The sequence below is a fragment of the Meleagris gallopavo genome, chromosome 16 (genome assembly GCF_000146605.3).
Source record: "Meleagris gallopavo isolate NT-WF06-2002-E0010 breed Aviagen turkey brand Nicholas breeding stock chromosome 16, Turkey_5.1, whole genome shotgun sequence".
NCBI lineage: Eukaryota > Metazoa > Chordata > Aves > Galliformes > Phasianidae > Meleagris > Meleagris gallopavo.
The window spans coordinates 10,223,227-10,247,403 of NC_015026.2; the positions used below are offsets into that span (position 1 = coordinate 10,223,227).

The following is a 24,177-nucleotide window of genomic DNA, read 5'->3' on the forward strand; positions in this document are numbered from 1 at the left end:
AAAAATACCATAGAGAGACTAAGAGAGGAAGCACATCAAAAAAACCTCCACGCCAGCCAAGACCCACCGCAGTCACAGCTGGAGCCTTTGCTCCTGCACCACTGACACGGCCAGCAGCCCCATTAACCACTTCTCTGCAGCCCGTGCACGGGAAGCACAGTGCAAAGAAAGGCCCCATGCAGGCTCCTCGCCAGCACTGAGAAGGGATGAGGGCCTCTGGTAGCTGTGCTGAAGAGAAAAGCTATTTGAGCAGCGATGCTTTCTTCACAGCTTTGTGCTGGGAAGCGGCGTGGAGCTGCAGCTGGTCCACTCAGCAACCGGGTGCAGAACGATGCTGCTGCCTTGAGAGCAGCATTCTGGCAAGTGGTCTGCATGTCCAGCTCTGCCGCACCACTGCCCCATTACAGAATCACAGAATGGCCCGGGTTGGAAGGGACATCAAGGATCATGAATCTCCAACCCCCTTCCACAGGCAGGGCCACCAATCTCCCCACTTAATACCAGCACTGTCGTGCTACGAACAGTGGACCACGAACAGCAGACCAGTGCTTCTTCAATTCATATCCCAAACACCATTCCTGAGAACAGGGCAAGAGAAAGCATGCATGCAGATCGAAAAGCTGTGCAGTTACAAGTGAAATCCGGTGCCGCCAAATGAATTACAGAGGGCATCTCGCTTGGCAGCTTCAGATCTCAGCACCTCTTTGCTGTTTCTCCATTTTCCAGTGGCATCTGGGAGGAGAGGGGAAATGGTTCCCTCTCAACTCAGCAAAGCCAGGCTTCTATCACATACTTAGGGACCGGCGTGCCTCACTTAATTTCCTTCCTTCACTACCAAGTCCTGGGAAAATGTAAGGATGGTCAAATATGTTGCTGCACTAGTAGTTACAGCAGTTAGTAGAAATATTTGTACCACTTTGTCCTACAGGATTTCTTGTTAGCTGCTTTCCGCAAGAGATGCATCACTGACACTAGAAATCAAAGTGCTTTGAAGGTAAGCTAATACACTTTCCTTCAGAGATCCTCCCATCCTGCTCACAGATAGCATTACTCCCAGACCTCAAGTCCTGCAGCACAGGCATTCATTCATTCTTCTCAACTGCATTTTGAGATTGATTTTACAGGAGAGTTCCCAGAGCTCTTATGGAGGTTCTGCCCACGCTGATGTCATGGTTATATTTAAAGAAGGAATCCCACTAAAGTGGTTTATAACATGCTCTGGCAGGACAGTGTAGACAGAACTAAATCCTATTAAGCTACTTAGGTTGCTTTCCCCTCCTAAAGTCATTTGTCAGATGCTGGCCCTGCACACAGCAGCCTACCAACCTCAGACCAGCTTACCAGGAGCCATGCTGAAAACACCAAACCAAAGAAGCAAATCCAGACACCACACAAACAAGAAACTGGGGCAGTGCTCTGCTCCAGTAACCTCCTGGGATCCCAGAGGGTGGAGGAAACTGCTGGTTAGCTTCTCATTACAGTTTGGAATCTACTCGCATACCACTGGACTTTATTAGTGAAAATAAAAATGACTTTATATGCTGCTCTTGACACGAGTCAGTGCTTTTTTGAAAGAGTTATATGGAGAGTACCTGAATGGAAGGTATACCTTATAAACAGAGATCACACTAATGGGGAATGGGGGATAACTGGGAGATGAAGCACCATTCAACCTTAACTTGGCACCCCAGGGAAAAAGGGAAAGCAGCATTCAGAGCTGTCTGGTCCGCTTTCCCTGTAACTTAAATACAGGCGCCACTGAGTCCTAAAAGATTAATTCCCATAAATGTTAAATGCACATATTTAAGGCTCCAGTTTTACAGTGTTCACTCCACTAGGTCAAAACATCACTGCTACAAAATTGCACAGAGAAACCTCGATTTCATGGGTCCCATAAAGCAGCAGAGAACAATAGGCTGGAAGAGACCTCTGGAGGTCACTGTAGTCCAACCTGCTGCTAAAAGTAGGGCTGATTTCATAGATGGATGAAACTGATCTGAGCCTTGTCCAGGCAAGTTTCAAATGTCTCGAAGGCTTGGCTTTCCAACCCTTCCCTCAGTCCCTGCTACAACACCATGGAAAAACTGTAAGCAACCACAGCCAGGTGCCATTTCCCAATGTATCTCCTGGCCGCTGCCCCATCATCGAATCATAGAATGGCCTGGGTTGAAAAGGACCACAATGATCATCTAGTTTCAACCCCTTGCTAAGTGCAGGGTCACCAACCACCAGACCAGGCTGTCCAGAGCCACATCCAGCCTGGCCTTGAATGTTTCCAGGGATGGGGCACCCACAGCCTCCTTGGGCAACCTGTTCCAAGGAGGTCACCACCCTCTGAATGCTTCACCATCTTCTCGCCATGCACCCTGGAGAACAGTTTGACCCTGTCTTCTCCTAGCTCTCCTTCAAGTATGAGAATGCTGCTATGGATCCAGCCCTGTGCCACTACCTTCTCTCCAGGTGGAATGTCCTAAGACCTCCAGCCACCACAGTGGGCTTCCTCAGTCAGCACCTCTCCTGGAAATCATCTCGCAGTTATACAGAACGCCTCGGCGGCGGAGAGCATCTGCAAACAAAATGGCTGATGACCCCATTTTAGGGCTATTTTCAGCTTGTTTGCCTCCAGCTGCGTGACCTACCCCACCTGACACGGTCACGAAGCACCAGAAGGTGACAGCTCTCCCCCCACGCACCGCTGAGCAGAGGCGGTCGCTCCGTGGGTGTGATAAATGCAGTCAGCTCCATCCGAGACCAAACAGGAGACTCAACAGCATGAACGCTCAAAACAACAACACGAGGCAGCAGAGGGGGATGGAAAGGAGAGGTAGAGGGAAGGAGACAAGAAGCAGCGGAGGAGTTGCATGCTTCAGACTGGAAGAAAGGCACCTCAGGAGTTATCCGGTGAGCTGAGCGCGCCGATGCTCACGCTCAGCATTGGCTACTGCCTCCCAGAGCTGCACAGAGCTTGGGGCTGGGATGCTGCCAGCCCACAGCAGAGCGTGACAGGCACAGGCACCGACTGCCTCAGCGCTGCAGCTCTGCGCGCATCGATCACTGCCCCCAGCAGAGGTCAATCAGGGAGAGACAGCAAAGCAGCGGCACCTCGAGAAGAGAAGGGCAGGGTCTGTGCAGGGTAATCACACCACAATAAGGAAATCCTAGGTTCTGCTTCATTCCATGGCTCAGTATGAAGACAACTGCAGGCACAGGCATGGGGTGAGATGTGCAGTTGTGCTGGTGTCTGGCAGGTCGGAGCGGTGCTGGCACCCAGAAGGTGTTAATACTTCTCAAAAACAGCACGAGCATCAGTGCTGTGCTTGTAGGTGTTGCACTCCATTAACTTAAGAAAGCAAAGGAGGAAAGAGTCACAACAGGAAAGCAAACCAATCTTGGCTTCTCCACAGAAAAGGCTCTGGTACCACAGTCTGAGACCACGCTGACATTTACAAAATAAAAACATTAACCAAAGAAAAAGAAATACAGCACCTTCCCCACACACTTCCTTTCCAGAGAAAAGTTCAGAAGCATTTAAAAAAATTTTAGGGACCAAGAGTACAATTTCATTTGAAAGTCTGTCGCATCTTCGTTAGCTCCTTTGAGTTCAGGACAACCAAATGAGGTGTGGAGACATTTGATAAGCAGACAGCTAAATATTAGATTTCTTGGTTATTTAAAGCTTTAGGAAAAAAGGTTTACAGTCATTTACAGGTGCACCATTCTCAGGCTTGGAAATTGCTGTTATTTCTGCATTAGCTTGCTTTTACTGCCACAGAAAAGAGGTACGAAGCACAGCTTCCGTGAGTGGGATCTCCCCACAAAGTATTGCTGTCCACATTTACAGCTGCAGCCGTATGGCAATGTGTTGGAGATTATTCTGCCTTTCTCCACCATCACTGCTGGATGATGGGCAAGAGAAGATGCTCAGGACACAGCATGGGCAGTTGTGACAGTGCTGCCTCACCCCCCACACACACTGATGCAGCCCCACAGCAGTAGGCAGCATAGCTGCCTCTAAACCTTAGCAATTGTCCATCCTGGGTGAGGATGCACACAGCAGGGGGGTTGAAACTAGATGATCATCGTGGTCCTTTTCAGCCCAGGCCATTCTATGATCCTAAGAAAAGAGGTATTGAGGTTTTCCTCTCCTCTTACAAGAGGCTGTAAAATCTTCACATCCTCAGATGGAAGTCTGGCTGATATCCACTTCACAAATATCGAGACTGTTATTTAAGTAGGCTATCCAGAATTGTTATTTATCAAATCTGACCTGCTGAAGAAACAAAGCACAGCAAACAACTCCAACCTAACAAGCATACCTATTTTTGTTTCTGTGCTTGGTGATCAAAGCTTTTCCCATAATCCCAGGATCTAAGACCACTTTGGTAACAGCCACAATAGAAAAAAACCTCCTGTTTCAGGACAGACTGAAGCCTGTCCTACAGTAATGCAAATATCACATTCAGGAAACAAGTCCCAAACAGCCCATGTATTTGTAAGACTGATGGCATGACAGCAAGAACGCTGAACCTGCAGCTAAAGCCAAGGCAACTCATAGCCATAACTGACCTCACAGGCACTACCTCCGAGATACAAAGAGAGCTCTCCCTCAAAAGCCCACTCACCTCACTGACAGTCATGGTGCTTTTCATAATCTTGTCCACAAATTCAATCACGCTCCAGATACAATCTAATCAAATTGGACAAGCTGGCTTGGAGAAGCTGTCTTTTCAAGTCCTTTAATGGGAGGTCAGCTCAAAACAAGCTCTGATGTCCCAGGACTCAAGCAGCTGTATTTCATGTCATTCACTGCTGTAGGCACCAAAGACCCTTTCAGCTCCCCAGGCTATCACTCCAATGGAGCATTCGATCTCCAGACAACTAGACAAGTTAGGTTTAGCCTTCCCTCCTTGTTGTCACATCCCTAGCGATTTCTCTCCCAGCACAACAGCTCTCCTTGGTGCAGGACAAAGCTGCTACCCAAGGAATTCCATTCAAGTGATTCCTCAAGTTCAAATTTCCTCCTGGAAAACACAACCACCCCCAAGAACTACTGCTAATCTGAAGTTACTCCCATTCCAAAGTAAGTAAAAAGCACCCACAGATTGTCAGTACTGTTTGTGTTTAGGAAGAGCTCATCATTCATTTTGAAGACATGTTTATTACTTCAATGTGTACTTAAGAAGAAATTTCCTCCTTTAGAGAAAAAAATACTCTCACAATGGTTAAACAGGGGAAAAAGTCAATTTATATTTCATTTTGGGCTAAAGCATTTAAAAGCATGAATGTACCTTATGATCTTTAAGATAACGCAACTCTCGAATACTGACACGTATGCTGATACTATAAGAACAGACTATTCAAAGGGCACGAGGTTCTAAAGTTAAATTGAAATTTCATCTATGGAGCCCAGGAATAGCAGCATAATTTTTAACTACCACAAGGCAATGTGACTGGGGCTGAAGCATGTCCATCTGTATATCCCAGGCATTGGCTGGGATACACACAGGTGAAGGCACATCTCTCTATGAAAGTGGGTAGAGGGGGAATTTTTGTTTCCATATAAAGCTTTGAGTCATAAAATACCACTTCTTCCCAATGGGCTTCCATAGATAACAGAACAGTAAATGCTCCCACATGCCAAACTCACAGCATTTCAAAACCAGCTATTCCCAAGCTGCCAAACAGATAAACAGAACTAACAAGCTTCCTGCTAGCAGGCCACTGCCCATCTTCCTCTTGTTCAGCATGTGCAGCTCAGCTCATTTCCGATGTCAGCTCCAGCAGGAAGAGCTATTTCAGCTAGAGCACAGAAATAAGATGCCCAGAGCCCCTGACATACTGGCTCTGCATTGCGTTCAAAAAGCACTTAGAAAAAGGGCTACTGATGAAAGGAAGGGTGCCGTTATCTCCAACACACCAAACATCTGAAAGGATGTCCCCTCCCAGACACTTCAATATACAAAGTTCGGTTCCTTCCCTTTTCTTGTTAAGTAAAATCTTCATAAAACAAATAAACTGTTTATTGTTTTGACTGCATACCCAGCCAGCTCCCATACAAAATATTCCTGCCCCATCTCCACTCCAGGTTGGTCCCTGATGAGTATCTCCAATACTTTAGGTATCAATATTTCTTCCTGGAAACTGAGCTCTAGGGAGAATGAAGAAGTGAAGAAGCTCGAGCGCATTTATCAGCCTTGACAGTTTCTCTCTGCATGCAGCACTGGAAAACAATTTCACTGATAAATGGATGGGCTGTAGCTGGTCACACAGCCCTGTATCTTGCTTTCAACCTCATTACTCTTTAGAAGAGGTGCACCTTAGCAAAGGGCTTCAAAACACAGATAGACTCACAGCAGGGAAATGTGTAGGGAAGGTGGGGGCTGTTGCTGTGTTTCAGACACACAGCTGAACCCCAGGGAGCTAGAAATGGCCATCATTGGTATTCTTGCTCATCCAGCTGCAGAACGACATTACACCACCACCTCAGACCTTCAGTGTTAGCACCACGTGGCTCTGTGTGATCTCACATCGTCTCTGTAGCTGTTGGTATGGAGGTGTGCACACAATGAGAGCATCAAATCTCACATAATCCATTGCTGTAGAAGCAGGGGGAAATAAAAATATATAAATCAAGTGTTCAAGTGGCAGCCAGAACAGCTCAAGAGCATTAAAGTAATGGAAAATAAGGTCTTTAAGGGGAGAAAGAAGCAAGGAAAGAAAAAGCAAGGAGAAGGGTGCATTGGTTCACTTAACAGCAACATCCCCTGCTCAGCTACAATTCCACAGCCATGAAATTAAGCATTATCACAAACCTCTTGTTACTGGTTGTGCAATGGTTTGTTCTATCAACTTTCCAAGCCCTGCATTGTTTCTGATTCCATACCAGAAAGAAGTCATAAAGAGCAGGAAGCAGCTAATCTATAAGCCAAACCCAGAAGTGTGTTTTTCCTCCATGAAACCACTAAGGTTTAGAAAAAGCTATCGGACCACAAGAAGAGAGAAGCAGCCAGGAACCTTCTACCTGGCTCCTGAATTCTGCTCATTGATTCAACACCCCGAGAAGGGAGACTCAACGCAAAGCCTTGTGCTTTTCCACACACCCCCTAACCATACTAAGTGCCAAAGCATGATGACACGTGGGCACTTTGTTCCTGCCTCAAGTTCAACTGATTGGTAGAAGTGTTTTCCCAGCGGCAGACTAAAGTTACATATTGCACAACAGAATACTCAAACACCAGGGAGTTCACCTGCAGAACTGATATAGCCCTTCATTTCAACCCAACATCCAATGTGGCCCTGTATGCAGGCACAGTGAGCCACACCAGGGTTACAACAGAGAGATAATAAGAAGAAAGTTGTGTTTTATATCTGGGTCAGGGCTCGGTGCTGTTCAGGTTGCAACAGCTCAGATACCCTGACCTCAAGCCTGTAGAACAGCTCAGGTCAGCAGCAGGGCGAGTTATCCTGTAACTTCAGACCTGCCTCTGCATGGTGTTGTAAGCTGCCCACAGCCAGATCAGCATCTCTGTGTGATCACCGGGCAGCCCTGGGGGCAGAGCGTTATGCCACCAACCCAGACATGCCCTCCTGCCTTCCCTTGGCTGGGGACTGAGTAACAATGACCTCAGAAGCCACAAACTTCCACCTCAGACAAGCACAATTAAAGGGCTGAAGCTGCACGGTTGGTTGAGGATGGGAGAGTTGCATCAGTTTTAGGATTCCCCACACAGGTCCTCATGTTCAAGTCCCATTTACACAAAATAATATGGTACTGAAAGCCACAGTCTTGCACTATTTTTCCACTGAGGTCTTGCCTGAAAAGGACTAAACACATAAACATGCATGCTTAAAGCCCAAATCCAATTTTAAATAACTCCTGGTTTGTTGGAATATAGTACTATCAGAAGTTTATTTCACTCTTGTACAAGAACGCTGTGCAACAAGGAACACACGAGCAAGTCTTCAGCAAGGATTTATTCACAACTGATGCAGGAAACAGCTTCTCCAATGCACACAGGTCTTGCTCCCCCAGCAGTTCAAACAATCACTCTCTCTTTGATGATGCTATTAACAACATCCAGCTTTTCAGTGCTGAGCTTTGTGCAGAGTGCTGCACAAAACCACGAAGCAAAGTTGAAACTGCGCATAGCCACGCTATCTCTTGTGTGTAAAGCTAGATAAAGCTGAAGTCAGTTCGCTTGAATTGACTTGCAGGAGCTCAAGGCAGCTTGTTTATTTATTTATTTATTTTAAAAGCAAAACTTCAAAGCACTTGTTCAACTGGTAAAGAAAAAGGCAACAATAAACCTTCTCTTGGAGCACAGCTAAGCACCTGAACAATGAGGGGAAAAAAAAACACACCACACCAACAGAATCTGACAGCGCCCTGCTTCCCTGGGTTATAAAGAATACTTTTCCAAAACACAGCACAGGAAAGGAAGCACTTTGTAATGCTTTACAGTTCCCAGAACGAAGTGACCTCTCCTATTACTGACCCCAACCCGCACGCGCTGCAGATTTGGACACCAAGAAATCCTCCTGCGGTTTACAGATGCAAAAGAGGATGTGGTGACAATTGAGGCAACCAGGGTTTGGCTATAACGTCAGGGATTGAAAAATGTGCAAGGCAGCAGAATTCTAAGTCACTCGGTCATAATTTCAGCAGGAAATGCTCAGCGCTTATCAGCTGCTTTGAGCCGCCCCTGCTATGCTAAGCCAGCAGCTCTCAGCACTGCAGTGCCTTGAGAGAGGGCCATTGTCAGAAATGGAGTCCTTTGACATTTGTTTTCATAGCAGCAACAGCTGGGAAGGCATTACAGCAAAGCACCCACCTTACAGCAGAGCGCTGCTTGGATCAGCGTTCAAGGCAGGAATTGAAGCACTGTACGCTCTGCTGCAGCTTTAGCTGCTTGGAGCTCCGTAGATCAGTGCCTCTTTACTTTCTGCCACCACATCTTGCCCCTCTGTGCTGTCTGAGCTGTGCAGCTGTTACCTGGAGCTGCTGCTTCTAGGTTGGGCCTGGAGAATGGGTGTTAGTACCACGATAGCAGGAATCAGCCCCTGCTGCCACGGCATCGTCATGGTGTGCCTTCACCTGCCAGCAGTGCTCCAGGGCTACCCAATGCACAGTTTGCTGATGCAGGGGCGCACCAAATGCCAGAGTACATCTACAGAAAAAGGGATCCCCAGAAGCTCAAAGGGAACTCTGTACGTTGGTAAAGGTACTGAAAATTTGCTTCCCACTTGTGGTCAGCTTATCCTCTGCAATTATTCATACTGCGTTACACTGGGAAATGAAAGCTACTCTGGACACTTGTGATACAGAGCTACCCCATCTCTCCAGACCTTGCCTCATCCATCCCACATTTCAGAAGTGCTTCATCCCCCACCAACAGCACTCAGCAGCTCTGTGCTTTTGACCTTGAAAATTTAAACACACTGAAGCTTCCCCTCAGACAGCAGCTGCAACACTGCTCGCTGTGCACAAAACTATGAAGAGAAAAGGAAGTACATTTGCTTGCATAACCCCAACTGACTGAAGCTTCTCCCCTCTCTCAGAATAGTCCTGAGCTGTTTTTGTTTCATCTCTAGCTAGGTATGCTGTGAGCCTTACTGCCGCATCTTCTCAGTGCTACCTTTAGATTAATAACCAGTGCTTGAGATAGGTTCTCTCTCTGCATGGAGAGCTACAGCAAGCCAGGAGCACTCCAGCCAAACAGCTGCTATCCAGTCAGCATTCTGACCTTACAGGTTCCCCAGTGCTGAACATAGAAATACACCATCAGCTTTTCTGGCTGCTGCATTTCCTGAAATGCGCTTTCATCAGATCTGCATAGGAATTGGGGTTTGGTTCCTCACTCCGTTTGCCAACCACTTCCTTCTTCGTTTATTTTTAACTCAGGTGTCTTCCAGTTCACTCTGCGGCTGCATGGACTTTCAGCCAGTTGTCTTCTGCCAGATTAATGGCTTTCCTTGGATTCATAGAAACCTGCCGTGTTCATACCTACATTTCTCTTCACAATTTACTCTGCATTTGAAAACAGCTTTTCTGAAGCACCAAGGGTCCTCACCTGTGCAATCAGCAATTTGCCACTTTGGAAGCTTATCACAAAGTAGGATTCACCACTTTGCAAGCAGGGCTGTTCAGGAACTCCCAAGCAACACGTATGACAGAGGATGACCTCATTGACCACCCCACCCACAGTAAAACTACAGCCAATGGAGATTCTCTGAAGGTACAAAGATGACTGCCATGCCCTCCTAAGCCTACTTCACTTCTTTCACTTCAACACCAGTGATTACAATCGCATGCCACAAACTCCCATCAGCTCCCTGAACACACCAGCAACACAGAAATAGTGTGAGCAGCAGAGTTAGAACTGCTCAGACCAACTGCGTTAGATTAATGGGGAATGATATCCAACTCCCAACATATACAAAATGCTGGATCTCTGACAAGAGACTTCTCAAAGCCTTGATGGGTTGGCAGCAGTTGCCTGGAATCCTTCAACCTTTTAGCAGGTGTTAAAGCTGCTGGGAAAGAGCCAAGCAGTACTTTTGCCTCACTGAAGCAATCAAACCATTTGTTACATCACCCAAACATTGCAAGAAGTGAGAGCAATCCTCTAGAAAGGAGATTTGAGCAGCCCTGAGATAAGATTCCCTGAAGCGACAAAGCAAATATCTGCAACAACTCTGGGAGCTTCATGGAGCTTTCACTGAATGAAAGTAAGCAGTGCATGAACTACAAACAAAGCAGAGCAGGGCATTTGCTCAGACACCCTTACAAAGCACTCAGTAACTGTTCTCACTTAACTCCAAGCAGCATAAACCCCACCATGATACCTCCAGCAACAACTGTGTGTAAGCAAATGAGTTCTACTTCTGTTTATAACGATAAAGGTTGGAAAAGACCCACTAAGGTCACCTAGTCCAGCCATCAACCCATCCCCACAGACCACATCCCTCAGTGCCACACACCCATGGTTCTGGAACACCTCCAGGCACAGTGACCCCACATCCCCCTGGGCAGCCTGAGCCAGTTCATCACCGCTCTGAGAACATTTTCCTAATATCCAACCTGAACTTCCTACAAAACTTCTCCTTATGGCCTGCAGAAGAATCTCACAGGACACCATCAGCCTTCAATGCTAAAAGAAGGTAAAGAAACTTCTGATTTTTCTCCTTCCTTCCATCATCTTCAACAGTGAAACTGCCAACTCAAACAAAACTAAAGACAGAAATTAAGATGGAGCATGTTCTCAGACAGCATTTTAATTTAACTCTGAGCACAGGTTGCCCAGATAGATTATGGATGCTCCATCCCTGGAGGCATTCAAGGCCAGGCTGGATGGGGGCCTGGGCAACCTGATCAGCTGGTTGGCGACCCTGCACATAGCAGGGGGGTCGAAACTGGATGATCATTGTGGTCCTTTTCAACTCAGGTCATTCTATGATAATACTAATAGAATTAATGCAATCAGTACTTTGTAATAGAATAATCTTACCCCACCCAGAGCGGGGAACCTAGGATGCTCTCATGAGGGGAGTATGAAGAAGGCAGGTACAAAATTAGATGGTCACAACATGCCCCTGGTCTCTGAGATTTTAATCACACTGGCTGAGGCACAGCAGCACTTACATCTCGGGCTCTGCATGGTGCTTACGTAGGTTGGCCAACCACACGGGCTCACCTTCCTGAGGCAGTTCAAGGACTCATCTCCCACCACACGTGTCCTCCTCCCACCTCCTGATGTGGAGGCTCCCCAGCAGCACATAAACAGAGCGTCCCCAGTGCACACCTCTCTGCATCGTCCTCCTTATCCCACATCAGTGAGGGTATTTGCATGAGGGAAGACTCCCTGCCTTGGTTCTCCATGCCCTGCACCCTTACTGGCACCATAATCCTGTTTATGACAGGCTGGTTGCTATGGAAGTGATTAAGTGGCCACAAGATTATACCTGCAGGTGAAAGATGTGCAAGCAAAGGAACCCATGCAGTTTGCTGCATACTCTTACAGACATGACACAATCCCCATGCAGTGACAGGGAGCTCTAACAGTAACTCCCAGAGGCACAATTTGACTGTGAGGAATGGCACAGCATTAAGCTTTCATTTAGTTTTCTCCTAGAAAACAGGTGGTTCACAGTCACATCACTGGCACTCACTAAAATTAGTGAGTGCTCCACAGTTGAGCAGGGGGGCCTCAGCCACTTTCCCAGGACCCTGGAATTTCTTCTGTGCTCAAAACGCTCTCTTTAGTCAATGATCACAGTGAAAGAGGTGACAAGAGCCTATAACCAAGCTCTGCATCTTTAACCACCCTTTTGTTGATTACTGTCTTTTATAAAGCAAGGATTCAGAGAGCAGAGAGAGGCAGATCTGACACACAGTGACATGCATGACTAACCCAGCCCGAGCGAGCAGGGCGGGATGAGAACGTGCCTGGAATGCAGAGCTCTGCTATTAGCAGGGGCACAAGGAGAGGGGCTGGCTGGAAGTTACATGTTAGACAGCAAGGAGAGCAGCCCAGGCAGCCTGCAGAGTCCAGTCCTAGCACCAGAAATCAAACAAGGCACTTTTCTACTTACTAAGCTGAAGGTTACACTGTCATTTGCAGAAGCTGTATGTAATAGTGTCAGCCCTTGAAGAATTGGCTTTATGCTCACAGCACATGGGAGGCAGGCTCTCTGCTGACCAGTCTGCATGCAGCTGCACAGAGCACTCAGGACCTGCTTGCTCAGAACAGACTGATGGGTTTCCAGAAGGCAGCAGTGAGGCAGAGGCTGAGAACATCTCCAAAGTAGAAATCCTGCACAGCTAGTTTTGGTATCAGAAATGTGTTGTACGCATTTGTGGGCAGGAAGGAAAGAACAAACTGGGCTAGGATGTCAGTGGTTCCTTCTTAGAACCCTTAATAAACTGCACCAAGTAAACAAGGTTATTCTTAACAAAGACAGCACAAATCAACCTAATGTAATTATTAAGTGCTGAAAGTCCTGCCCATGGGTTATATCTGCAGAACTACATCTCAGTCGCTCGATGTGCTGCTGTTCTGATCCCAGAGGACACCATCCCTGGCTGTGCTCCATTGCCATCAGCAGAGCTATTCAGACACCAGGCAGCCTTGAGCTGCAGTGCTCCTCAGCACTGGGAAGACATGAAGAGGTAGGTCAGTCACAGGCAGAAGGCACAATAGCTAGCAAATAGCTATTTAATGTACTTAGGAACTGTAGTAAGACAAACAGCACTCTCAGAAATCAATATTTTATTGAGGAAAAAATGAACAGCAGGCAACTGAATTTTAACAGACACCAACAGAACCCACACAAACACCAAAGAAGAGGAAAGGGCACTGGAGTGAGGCATGCATGTGACCCAGCAGCACTTGCCTCAGTAAGAACTTCAGAGTTAAGAAAGATGTACAGGAACAAGAAGAATTAGTGCTCCAGTGGGGATTAGGGTAAGGAGATCCTCATACCTTGCTTCTCATCATCTGCTGGGAGAGGATGTAAGTTCACAGCACATCCCTTCCTCCTTTCCCCATAACCTCCGCTCTGCCCGAGGCTAAAGCTGCACTAATAAAAACAGCAGAGCTGCAGTAAACTGTCCGGCCTCGTTACTTACACCTCAGCAGCATGCTCCCAGCATTACCAACACGCTGCCTCTCCCAGAGCTGCCTGCTCACACAGCGCTGGGAACACATCCTCAAGCACTGTGTGTCCACAGTGAGTATTTCCTCAATGGGACTGGATGGATTTTGTAGTCATCACCTTTAGTTCACCCTTTAATTTAAAGTGTTTACAATGCTTTGGAAAAGCAAGCCCATCAACACACCAAGCCTGGCCCTGGTCTTGAGGTCAACCAGGACTTTCGCCTTGTTATACTTACTGGAACAAAAGGCTATATCAATGTTGTAAACTAGTTGCTGCCATCAGCTTGCCTACTCAGGCTGATTCCACATCTGTAGTTCAATCTGCAAGAACTTCCCTGCACACACACACACAGAATTGGACCTCAGCTCAGGGATGGCGCCCTGCCCCAACCAGCTCCACTGCTCAGCCCATACACCTGCATGAACTCAGGCTGCAGGGAGGGATGGGAGGACACAAAACACAGGTCACATTTTGAAACAGCACGAGGCACACAGGAAACATTATGTGGTGTTTTGAGAACAGCACTCTCATCCAAAGTAAAGGCTTCTGTTTAGCTACAGGAGAAGTGTCAAGTAAATCATTCTGTCCTCGCTGGATGTGCTAGTGCTGCTTTCCACTACATCAGACAGGAAGAAAAAAAAAAAAAGACCAACACAGATGATTCTTTTTTTCTGCCTCTTAATGCAATTAGAAGTTTTCCTTTTAAGGGAACATGTACATTTACACTTGTCATTATGAATGGAGGACATCTGATATAGCCTTGTGTAATTACTCCTGTCCACTGTAGTCCAAGGCATTGACTTTAACCTTACTCAAGTTCAAATTCTAAGAAAAGAAAACATCCTGTCTTTTTAACTGTGTCTGTCTAAGCACAGTGACAGCCAACTATCTCCACCACAGCCTTGTTCTGGGTCTCTGCCTTCCAGCATTGCTCACACTTGACAGCCTGTCAGTCCGAAGCTACACAGAGATCCTATTCTCAGGATCTACCACTGCACTCAGCAATCTGAACTACAAGTAGAGTTGCAATGGGGGTAGAAACAACAACTCTCTCTGATGGATTTTTAACCTTCCATCCAGTTCTCCTCCAAAATTACCAGAAGTACAGACTTCTCTCCTCAGGCTCAAGTCATGTGTTGTTGGGGCCACATACAACAAAGTTTTCTTCCTCCTTTCAAAAACAGGAAGAGATTTCAACACGATGCAAGTTTACTATCATTTTCATGCCCCAGAAGACTCAAGAAAAAGCACCTGGTACTTTTTGTTTTAGAACTCAGCTGCTTCCCAATTCCAAACAGCAAAACAAGCTGTGTGTGCAAAGCCAGCAAGCAGCTCATTGGATTCTTACTGTAAGAGTAGAACTCCAGAAGAAACTAGTTTGATTAGAAGACATTTGTGTAAGTTATTACATTTCCTCTCCTTCCATCTTCACTTGAAAGTTATCTGATGACACCTTCCCCAAAAAGCAGCACATCAGCAGGGCAGCTCCACCCTTTCCTCTTCATTACCACCACAAGGTTTGATGCAGCAGGTCACACACAGAGCATCTCAGCTGCTTCCTTCATTGTTCTACCCTTCCAAAAGGGAACCAAGAGCTCACAGGGGTCCGTTTACCAAAAGGCAGAGTTCTGCGATTGATGCAGCACAGTTTGTCACAACTACAATTGCTCCTAGGCTCTGAGAATTACAAGCCCGTAGCTGGGCATCTAATTTAAGAAGGAATGAATTAATGAGTTTTACCAAAAGCTTTCCAGTCACCATTCTAATTTGTACCCTAAGTCAGCAGCAGGACACTCCAAGGGGCTTTCTCTGCTCCCGGTCCCTCTGTCACATCCCAACACAGCACCTTGCTGCCACTCAGGCCTTACAGCCAGAGTGAACTCCACAGGAAGAGGCCTGGGCCTTCTGGACAGCTGAATGCAGCCATCACAAATCACACAGCAGTCCTGCAGTGCAAGAGAGCAGGCAGGCCCAGTGCAGGATGCACCGAGCGCTGCTTCCACTTCCATTCATCCCAGCCCCAACCCCCAGCTCTAACAATTGCAGTACAGTGCTGGGCTCCCAAGGAGGCAGAAATTGAAAACACGTTTCCATTGAAGCACAGCTTGAATTTCATGAATTCCATTACTCTCAACTTTCTCAGCATTTCCTGGAGTGAATACTGTAAAACAGGGGAGAAAGGGTTTGAGGAGCAGGGCAGGGAAGCAGCCTCACCCCATCCCCCTACAGCAGCCAGAGAGGGGTGCAGGGGCACTGTCAGCACACAGCAACAGGAGGAAGGGCTGCTCCTAGAATGAAGGACACAAGGAAGGGATAGTTCAACATAAGCTTAGAGGAAGGAAAGCAACACACCACAAAACTGCCAGAGGCCTCGGGAACAGTAAAAGTCATCTGTTATGAGTGCTCAAACAACAGAGCTGCAGGCTGAGCCCAGATGCAAAGAGCAACAATTGCAGCAATGAGAAGGGAAGGCACACTGTGGTCCCAGTGCTCTCAGCAGCCACAGCCAGCCTCACTGGGAGCTTGGGAGCACTGTGAGGCTGCAGGAGAACCCACCCCAAACAGCAAGCCTAATGCACAGCGAGGTCCTGCTCTGCCCATCAATCTGCCTATGGACACTAAAAAATTATAACTGCCAGAAACAACAGGCAGCACTGAGCAACAAGTATTTTTTTTTTCTTCCACATGCACAACTATAACCCAATTGACCTTGGGATTACTCAAGCTGGCTAATTAACACCCGACAGATAGCTCTGCTACCATTACCCATACCCAGACCCCCTTCCTCTCCCACAGCCCGCCATTATCTGAGGGGCATTACATCATCTGCCAGAGCCCTCTTGTAACAGACACCATTATGCAACTCAAGTGCCTCCATTTGGGTTTTGGAGTTATTTTGAATTTCAGTGTTGAATAGCAGGCTTGTTTAAATTCACCGCATGAACAGCGGCGTTTTATAGACTGAAAAGGGTGCCCATGCACAGACACCAGCACTGGCATAACAACACATCTGAATGTGGTGCACATTTGTGAAACATCCATTCTCCACATGCCAGAGTCTCCCCATCCAGGAATAAGCCCGGCATTGTCAGGACTGATCAGCACTATCTTTCATCCCTAATTTTACACTGCAAAGGACTTTGGTGCATATGCACGTGTGGCACTGTTATGGGACTGACCAGGCAGAGCCAGCCCATAGCATTCTAAGCAAGGAAACGCCAATCTGAGCTGCAGCTCCAGGATGAGGGGCAGCTCCTTCCCCTGCTTGGTTGCAGGGTTGCTCTCACCACTGGAGTAAAATATGCTTCCTTGCTCAAATGATAACTCCAAGAAGCCTGGCACAGCTACATCTGCCAGAACTAACAAGCCCAGGGCCATGGAAAAGCAAAAGTTGTTCTAAATGTTACCATCATTTCCAAGTGCACAGAGAAGGGAAGCAATATAAGTATCAGGACTGAGTTACATCAACCTCCCTACCTACACATGCTAACCTTTCCCCCCCCTCCTCTGCTCTTTTGGCAAGAGAATAACAGCCCTGCAGCCCCAAGCACACACAAATGACTGCTTTACAGGAGCACGCACATTTGTGGCTAACCAAAGATCCCATGATGTTGAAAAAACTACAAGTTGATCACCACCAGAAACCTAAAGAAAAAAAGCTTGAGATTAAAGACTTTACAGTATGAAAGTGTGCTGAGTTTGGCTTTTATATTATAAACATATGTATTTATATAGGATAAGACAAGGAAAGAGGAGAAAGCATCAGCAGCACCCTGCCCGCACAGTGACTATTTGCTGGGTACCTGCTGACCCCCTCACAGTGCAGCTAAGGCTCTCTCTCAGTTGGGAATACATGTAACCAATTCCTGGTCTCTCACTGCAGTCATGCAACAAGTTTTCTCAGCCACTTTTTTTAGGCTGTCATCTGAGTGCATCTCCAGGACAGCAAGTCTTGCATGACCTCAATCTTCCTCCGAGATTCGTTCACCTGCCTTGCTAATCATCATCTCCAGTGAACAGGCAGCAGGATGGCACACCGAGCAGCAGACAGCCTTGCTCAGAAGGCAGCAGTTATGGGGTGTTTAATTATTTGAGACAACCCTCCAGCACATCAGTACGTCTCCAAGTATTTTAAGCCTTATCCATGTCTCAAGAGCACAAGCTGGTTTAAAAAGTTCAGTTCAGAAGCCGATCCTGGTATGTTTCAAGGTTACTCAAGCCCTGTCCGAATCTCAAAGAAATTCCCAGACACCACGGCCCTTCCCCCAGCGATGGGAACCTCGCTCAGCTGAAACCAAGCCAAGTTCTCCTACCCACTCAAGGGGAATGGGAAATCTCAGTGTAGCTGGTAGAAAGCTTACTGCTAAAAGACAAAACAGAGACCAGAGGAGAGCTGACAGTCATCAGGAGCTTAGTTATAAGAGCTTTGCACCACTAAGTGTGCAGGTGAGTGGGAACTAGCAGGAAAGAGGTGTAAAATTAGCCTTGTCCTGGAAGAGAGAGCAGGAAAATATAAGTGAAAAAGGGGAAGAAAAAAAAAAAGGAAAAGAGATGCCAGAGGTCTGGAGATGCCCATCCTTCAGCTGACCAAAGATGCTGCATCAAGAAACACAGTGTGACAAAGGCACCAAATCTTCGTCTGACTCATTCTCAATTGACAGATTTTTGTTTACAGGTTCAAAAATAAATTTAATCCAAAATACAAGTGAGAGAGATAAAGAAGAGTTGTGCGCAGCTCCCTTAATCCACATTCAAAGCCTTGGGATTAAGACAGAGGAAAGCACCTGACTTCCACCCTTAATCTCCAGCCATGCCTAATGAGATATGTTCTGGGTGAGAACTTCTCACTTTCCCTAATAATGAAAAATAAGCAGCAATAAATTCCACACCAACATCTGCTTGAATCATTGCTTGTTTTACTGGATGAACATTCAAACAAAGGCTTTTTGTTAACTGGAAGAGCATGGATTCTGCTCCCCTCAAAAAAAAAAAAAGAAAAAGGCATTAAGAATCAAGGAGAAGAAAAAAAAAAAAAAGATCAAGTGAACTATTTGATTTCCATGGTCCTTTCTGCAGAACACCAGTGGTCGGGCTTTGTATCTAGACACCAAAAAGAAGCTTCCTAAGCAGCTGCATCATTTCGGTGGCAAACTATTTCAGACAACCTCATCTGCATTTCCTGTTTCTGCTTACTCTGTTTTGAAAGCAAAGGCAAAATTGTAAGTTCTTGAGCAGTACTTGCTGCAAGCCAACAGACACCTGTGTGCACACAAGTGTAACACACCTCCAGCTCTCAGAGGAGGTGGATGCAGCACCTAAGATTGACATTGTTTGTGCTTCAGACCTGATCAGGAGACACAGGTCTCATAGAAAGAAAAAAAAACAACAAGATTTTCAACAGAACAACTGGTTTCAGTTGTGCCAAGGTGCCAGCAAGGTGCCAGCAGCTGCTCACTGTGTGAGCAGAGCATTGGTTTAGCACTGGTTCCACTGGTGCAGCTGAGAGCAGCATGATGCTGCCCAAGCCAGGCACAGCATAAGGATTTCCTTGCACTGGAAAGTTCAGCAGGGCTGGCAACATCTTCTCTGCATAGGATTAATACTTTCAGGATTCTACACGTACACAGCAAAGAGTTTCCACTTCTGCACACCCTGATCTCTTTCCTTCACAATGCATTCCACATTTCCCCGAGCCATCCTTTACCTCTGTGCATACTTAGGTTTGCTAAAACCATACGTTTAGAAATGTTGCTCTCTGACCACAGTGCAGCAATCCACAGTCAGGGTTTCCAGAAACTGTGAGCCCTCAGGAGACCATCTGAAAACGTAGCAGCACAGCATGGGTCAGCAAAAAAGTACGGCTGCAGACAGAAAGCTGGCAGAGGTTGACTTCGTTCCCTGTCTGTATACCATATGCTGCTGTGCAACTGGATGTATGGTATACAGAAACCCTTCTGTGCCTTACTTCAGTAAATCAACCATCAAAAACTGTCTCAATTCCACATTTCTCGGCCAGCCATTGTGCTGCAGTTCCCTCAGATCAAACAGACTGGAGTGGGGCTGATGTGTGAGCACACGGTTACTCATGCAACCAACGCTGATGAGAAAAGGGAAGCAGGGATTTACCATTAGTTCTTCAAAATCTGAAAGCAACTTCAGCATAATTAGAAAACATTGGATTCTGCTAACCAGGGTCACCTAACCTTTCTGAAAGTGTGAAGAAACGAATGCTGCAGCGGGATGCTGATCAGGCTTTGGAAGAGGTCCAGCTGTTCCCAAATGCAGCCTTCAGCCTGACCCCCTTCAGAAAGGCCCATTACCCGTTGACTGGGAGCCAACTAGACAAGAACACGTCATCCAGTTTGACTAAGACACATGTTCCCAATTTACAGAAAGACTCTTGGTTTCAGCATTGAAATAAGATGCCAGTACAGTAGAGGAAGTTCTAAAACAATCTCTCTAATCCAAGTTTTTTGGCAGTTCAGGCTTCACCGTGGTTCCCCAGCCAAGAAATACTTCCAAAGAACGACATTAGCTGTTATGTGCAGGGAAACAGCCTCACAGAGCCAGCGAGTACCTGACAGAATTAATTCCGTGCTGAACTCTTGCCTACACGTTGAAACACACATGGATGAGTTTGCAAGCCAACAAAAGGCAGCACCCTTGGGTTTACATAGCCCTTCACGCTGCTGGGTCCCCCAGCACATATATATCAGGGGATAAAAACATACTACTGCATCACAGCACCGAGCAGTGCATACAAAGAACCTCCTGGGTGACAGTATCAGATAGACCATCTCAAAACCACGGACTGGAGCACAGCCCTGTTCTTATCTTTGATACCTTCAGCATGGCTGTGCTTCTGAACTGGTGGGAATCCGTCATCCAGGCTTTTTCCCCATGCACATTCAGCTGCCCCTGCACCTACTGTCTGTGCGCAACAGAAGCGGCACTGCTGGGATGCAAGGAAAGAACTTCAAAGATACGCTGGAGGGTTTTGCTCTCCTCTAGCCTGCTTCACACAGAGCCCACATTTACACAGATTCAGGTCAACTTCACCATTTTGCAGCAGTTAAGAAGAGCAGAAGTACAGGTACTCCACAGCTCAGCTTCTTGCAGCCTCTTTTCCTCTTAGAATCATAGAATCACAAGGTTGGAACGGCCCTTCCTAGTCCAACTAGTCCAAGTCTAGTCCAACTGTCCTTCCATTGCTACCACAAGCCACTAAGCCATATCTAGTCTGTCTTCACTGTTTATAGAGCACTTCTCAGCTCACAGCGAGACATAAGAGCTACAGAGAAGCATTCCAGGTTCCTTTCCTGCTGGTACCAAAGGCCCCACCTCAAACAACTATCCCTACATCCACTGTGCACCTTCCAGCACGTGACCTCCGCAGTACCTTAACCAACTCTCAGAAATAAAGTGAATTCAATGCTGTACAATAAAGCACAAGCAACAGATTAAGTTAGTGACACCAGCAGTCTAAGGAACATCTTCATTTTCCAGTCGAGTTAATCAGAAAGTGGACAGTACTGCTGCAATGGCCATTATCTGTTCAGCAGCAAAAGGCACAGAAACCAGAATTGTCAGAGGGAACACAGGCTGTGCTCCATTTTTACATTCCCTTCACTCCAGAGTTTGTGACTCACTACACAATGAAAAGGCTTTGCAGAGCACTGCAGTATGACTCAGATGAGAATACAGCCAGAACAAAACTGTTCATATCAAGATATCTTCAATCCCAGTGACTCACGGGAGGGCAGGAACTAGAGAGATGAGCTGCTGTGTAGGGATGGCTCTATGGAGCAGCACATGAAGGTAGGGATGGGATCACCAGCACATCAACCCCAGATGTGAGGGATCACAGCTCACCCTGGGCTGAAGCTCACCTCCCTTCCCCTGAGTGGGGAAGATGCCCTCAGACTGTTGAGAGGGAAGCCAATCGCCTGAAGGCCATGCATATACTGAAACAATTCAGTCCTGGTGGGAGGATTTGTTCTGCTGCTGCACGCAGTGTTCTAACCTAGCACAACATGATATGCAGTGGGAGAAGATAAGAAGTAAATAATACCAGGGGATGGCATTTCAAAGAGCAACTCAAGGTAAAGGAGGTACACGGTCAAAGCCCCCAGCTGCAGCAACCCCAGCCCTTGGGCAGCATCACCATAAGCACCCCTCAAGCTCTCAGACAAAAGAAGCCCCCTGGTTGGGGGGGCTGCCTCCAGATGGGCCAGTGCACAGCAGTGTACTGCTTTGTAGAACAGGGCTGTGTGGGACAGAGCAGCAGAACTGCTGTTAAGTCTGGGTCCTCGCAGATGTGCTCACCACCCGGAGTATCAGGAGACCTGGATTTCAAACACAGACAGTGTATGCTTATCTAAGAACTACATGCACTTCAGAGAGGTTTCAGGGGACAACAGCGTGTCTGCTGCTTCAGTGGAATAGAGGCTCAGGCATTACAGTAATCCCTGACAGGTAGAGGTTACACCCTGGTACATCTGTACCCTCCTCACCCACAGCACGTGGCACTCCAACAGGTGACAGGACAGCACCCACATCCAAGTCACTGGATCTCATATTTTGTTCAAATGGTGACAGATATCAAAATTCAAAGGCTACATCACAACACGAGCACAGAGAGGGTGGGCTTTCGCTAAGAAGATCCAAAAGGAAACAGTACTTTATAAAAGAAGCAATGTTTTCCCTCTCTCATGACTGGGAAATCTCCTCCTGAGAACCAGAAAGGACACACTGCTTCCTTCCTCGCATGGAATCAGAATGAGAATGGATAAGGTGACCTGCTGTATGCCTAATTTATTGACAGCGGTCCAACTACTCTATGGCTTGAAGTCATGGAAACTTGAAGGTATTTTCAGTTTAGCAAAGGTAATCCTTCCTTACTGCAGCCGGGGACGCTCTGTCCTTTCCCATCCCCATACGCTCCCAGCGAGCATCCCCCAGTGACCTCACACACTGTGGGCACTGACAGCTCACATGCCCTCAGAACGAGGGCATCAACCACAAACAGAGTAGAAAACAAATACAAGCACAAACTGGGCCAACTCATGAGTCCTTCAGAGAAGAAGAGAGCTATAGACAGGATTTAAATCAAGAAGTGGACTGCCTTATTTTCAGGATTTTGTATGATTCCGCCTCCATAACATGACAGGTTCCTAAAGAGAAGGGAAACTATGCCAGCACTGGCTGCAAGCAGAGCAAGGGATGCAAATTCATAATAAAGCAAATGGAAAAAGCCAGAATTCAGAACAATTTGAAGCATGAGAGAGCACTCAGCATTACAGTTCCCATTCCCGGATTAAGCTGTCCTGTTTCACTGCCTTAGAATTAATCTATGTGGCTACAAACTCCAGTGCCAACTCGCAGCAGCGCGGTTATATAAGCACTGATAACAGTGCCTGCATTGCTGGAGCAGTCGGCCATCCTCCCCAGCCCTGAAATCAGCGAAGCTGCTATTCACATCGTGCTCCCAGAGACAGACCCCGCAGTAATCCAGATGCTTGGGCTGGGATTTGATAAGACATTTTCTTTCGAGCTGATGTTCAGACTGAAAAGGCCATTGGCTGCTATGTGAGGAGTCCTGAACAGCATGGCAGGAAGGGCAGCACTGCACTACACAGAGGAGGAGGAGGAGAGAGCAGAAGTCTGAATGTGATTACAGTAAAATTATCTGAGCAACGAACACAACCGCAAAGCGCTGCAAGGAGCGTTTTGGGCCATCTAGGTGAAATCCACACACCTGCAGGGCACCCAAAGGTCACACAGCACAGCTGGCTGTGAGCTCTGAGCTCACACAGCACACGCAGCCCCCCGGCCTAGAGGGGGCACGGGGCACAGCGGGCTGCCTGCGGCCCACGGCCCTACGTGGCCATATTGAGCCCCTCGGTCACGGGAACCACAGCAAGTTCACGCAACGAAGTCCCAAATGCTCCAGCCGGGTCAGCGTTCCGCTCCGGTCGTTGGTTTAAAGACGTTTCTCAGCATCCACACATCGCCCCCTCGTTCCGCACCGGCATCACCCCCCAAAGCCGCGCTCCCGCCTCGCACCGATCGCCGCGCTTGCCGCAGCACCGCCCGCACCTTCACGGCCGGAGCCTTTTTCCCGCAGCAGCGGCTGCGGCTCCAGGACGGCACGAGTCCGCTCCAAAAGCAAAATGGTGCAGCCGACCGATCCCGGCGGCCGCGGCTCCGAGAGGCGGCTCGGAGATGACAACAGAGCGCGCGGCTCCGCGATCATCGCAACCACGCGGCCAACCGAGCGGCACCGAACCCTCGGGCGAGTCCGACCCGGCGGCCCCGGGGCACGGAACGCACCCGGGCGGGGAGGACAGGGAACGAGACGGGACGGAGGGGACGCGGCCCCTCCTCGGCACCGCGCTCGGACCGCCGCGCTCACCTGCTGGTACTCGGCGTCGTCCGGGCGGAAGTCGGCGGCGGTGAGCTCCCAGCGCAGGCTGAGATGCGGCAGGCGGTGCAGCAGGCTCACCCACCAGGGCGGCGAGT

The 24,177-nt window shown here is 47.7% G+C and overlaps 1 protein-coding gene and 1 long non-coding RNA gene across 2 annotated transcripts in view; one reads left to right on the forward strand and one right to left on the reverse strand.

Annotated features, from left to right (window-relative positions):
- The window catches only part of LOC109370174 (protein tweety homolog 3-like), a gene marked incomplete at its 5' end in the record, with an annotated part of 45,087 nt that extends 20,912 nt beyond the window's left edge, over positions 1-24,175 (reverse strand). The window contains one exon of the mRNA XM_019620629.1: positions 24,071-24,175. Coding sequence (XP_019476174.1) covers positions 24,071-24,175 — 105 coding nt within the window. The remainder of the gene's footprint in view (positions 1-24,070) is intronic.
- LOC109370243 lies at positions 10,966-13,590 on the forward strand. Its single transcript, XR_002120212.2, has 3 exons — positions 10,966-11,160; positions 13,023-13,168; positions 13,312-13,590. It is a non-coding gene; the product is annotated as an uncharacterized LOC109370243 (long non-coding RNA).
- Positions 24,176-24,177: the final 2 nt, after the last annotated feature.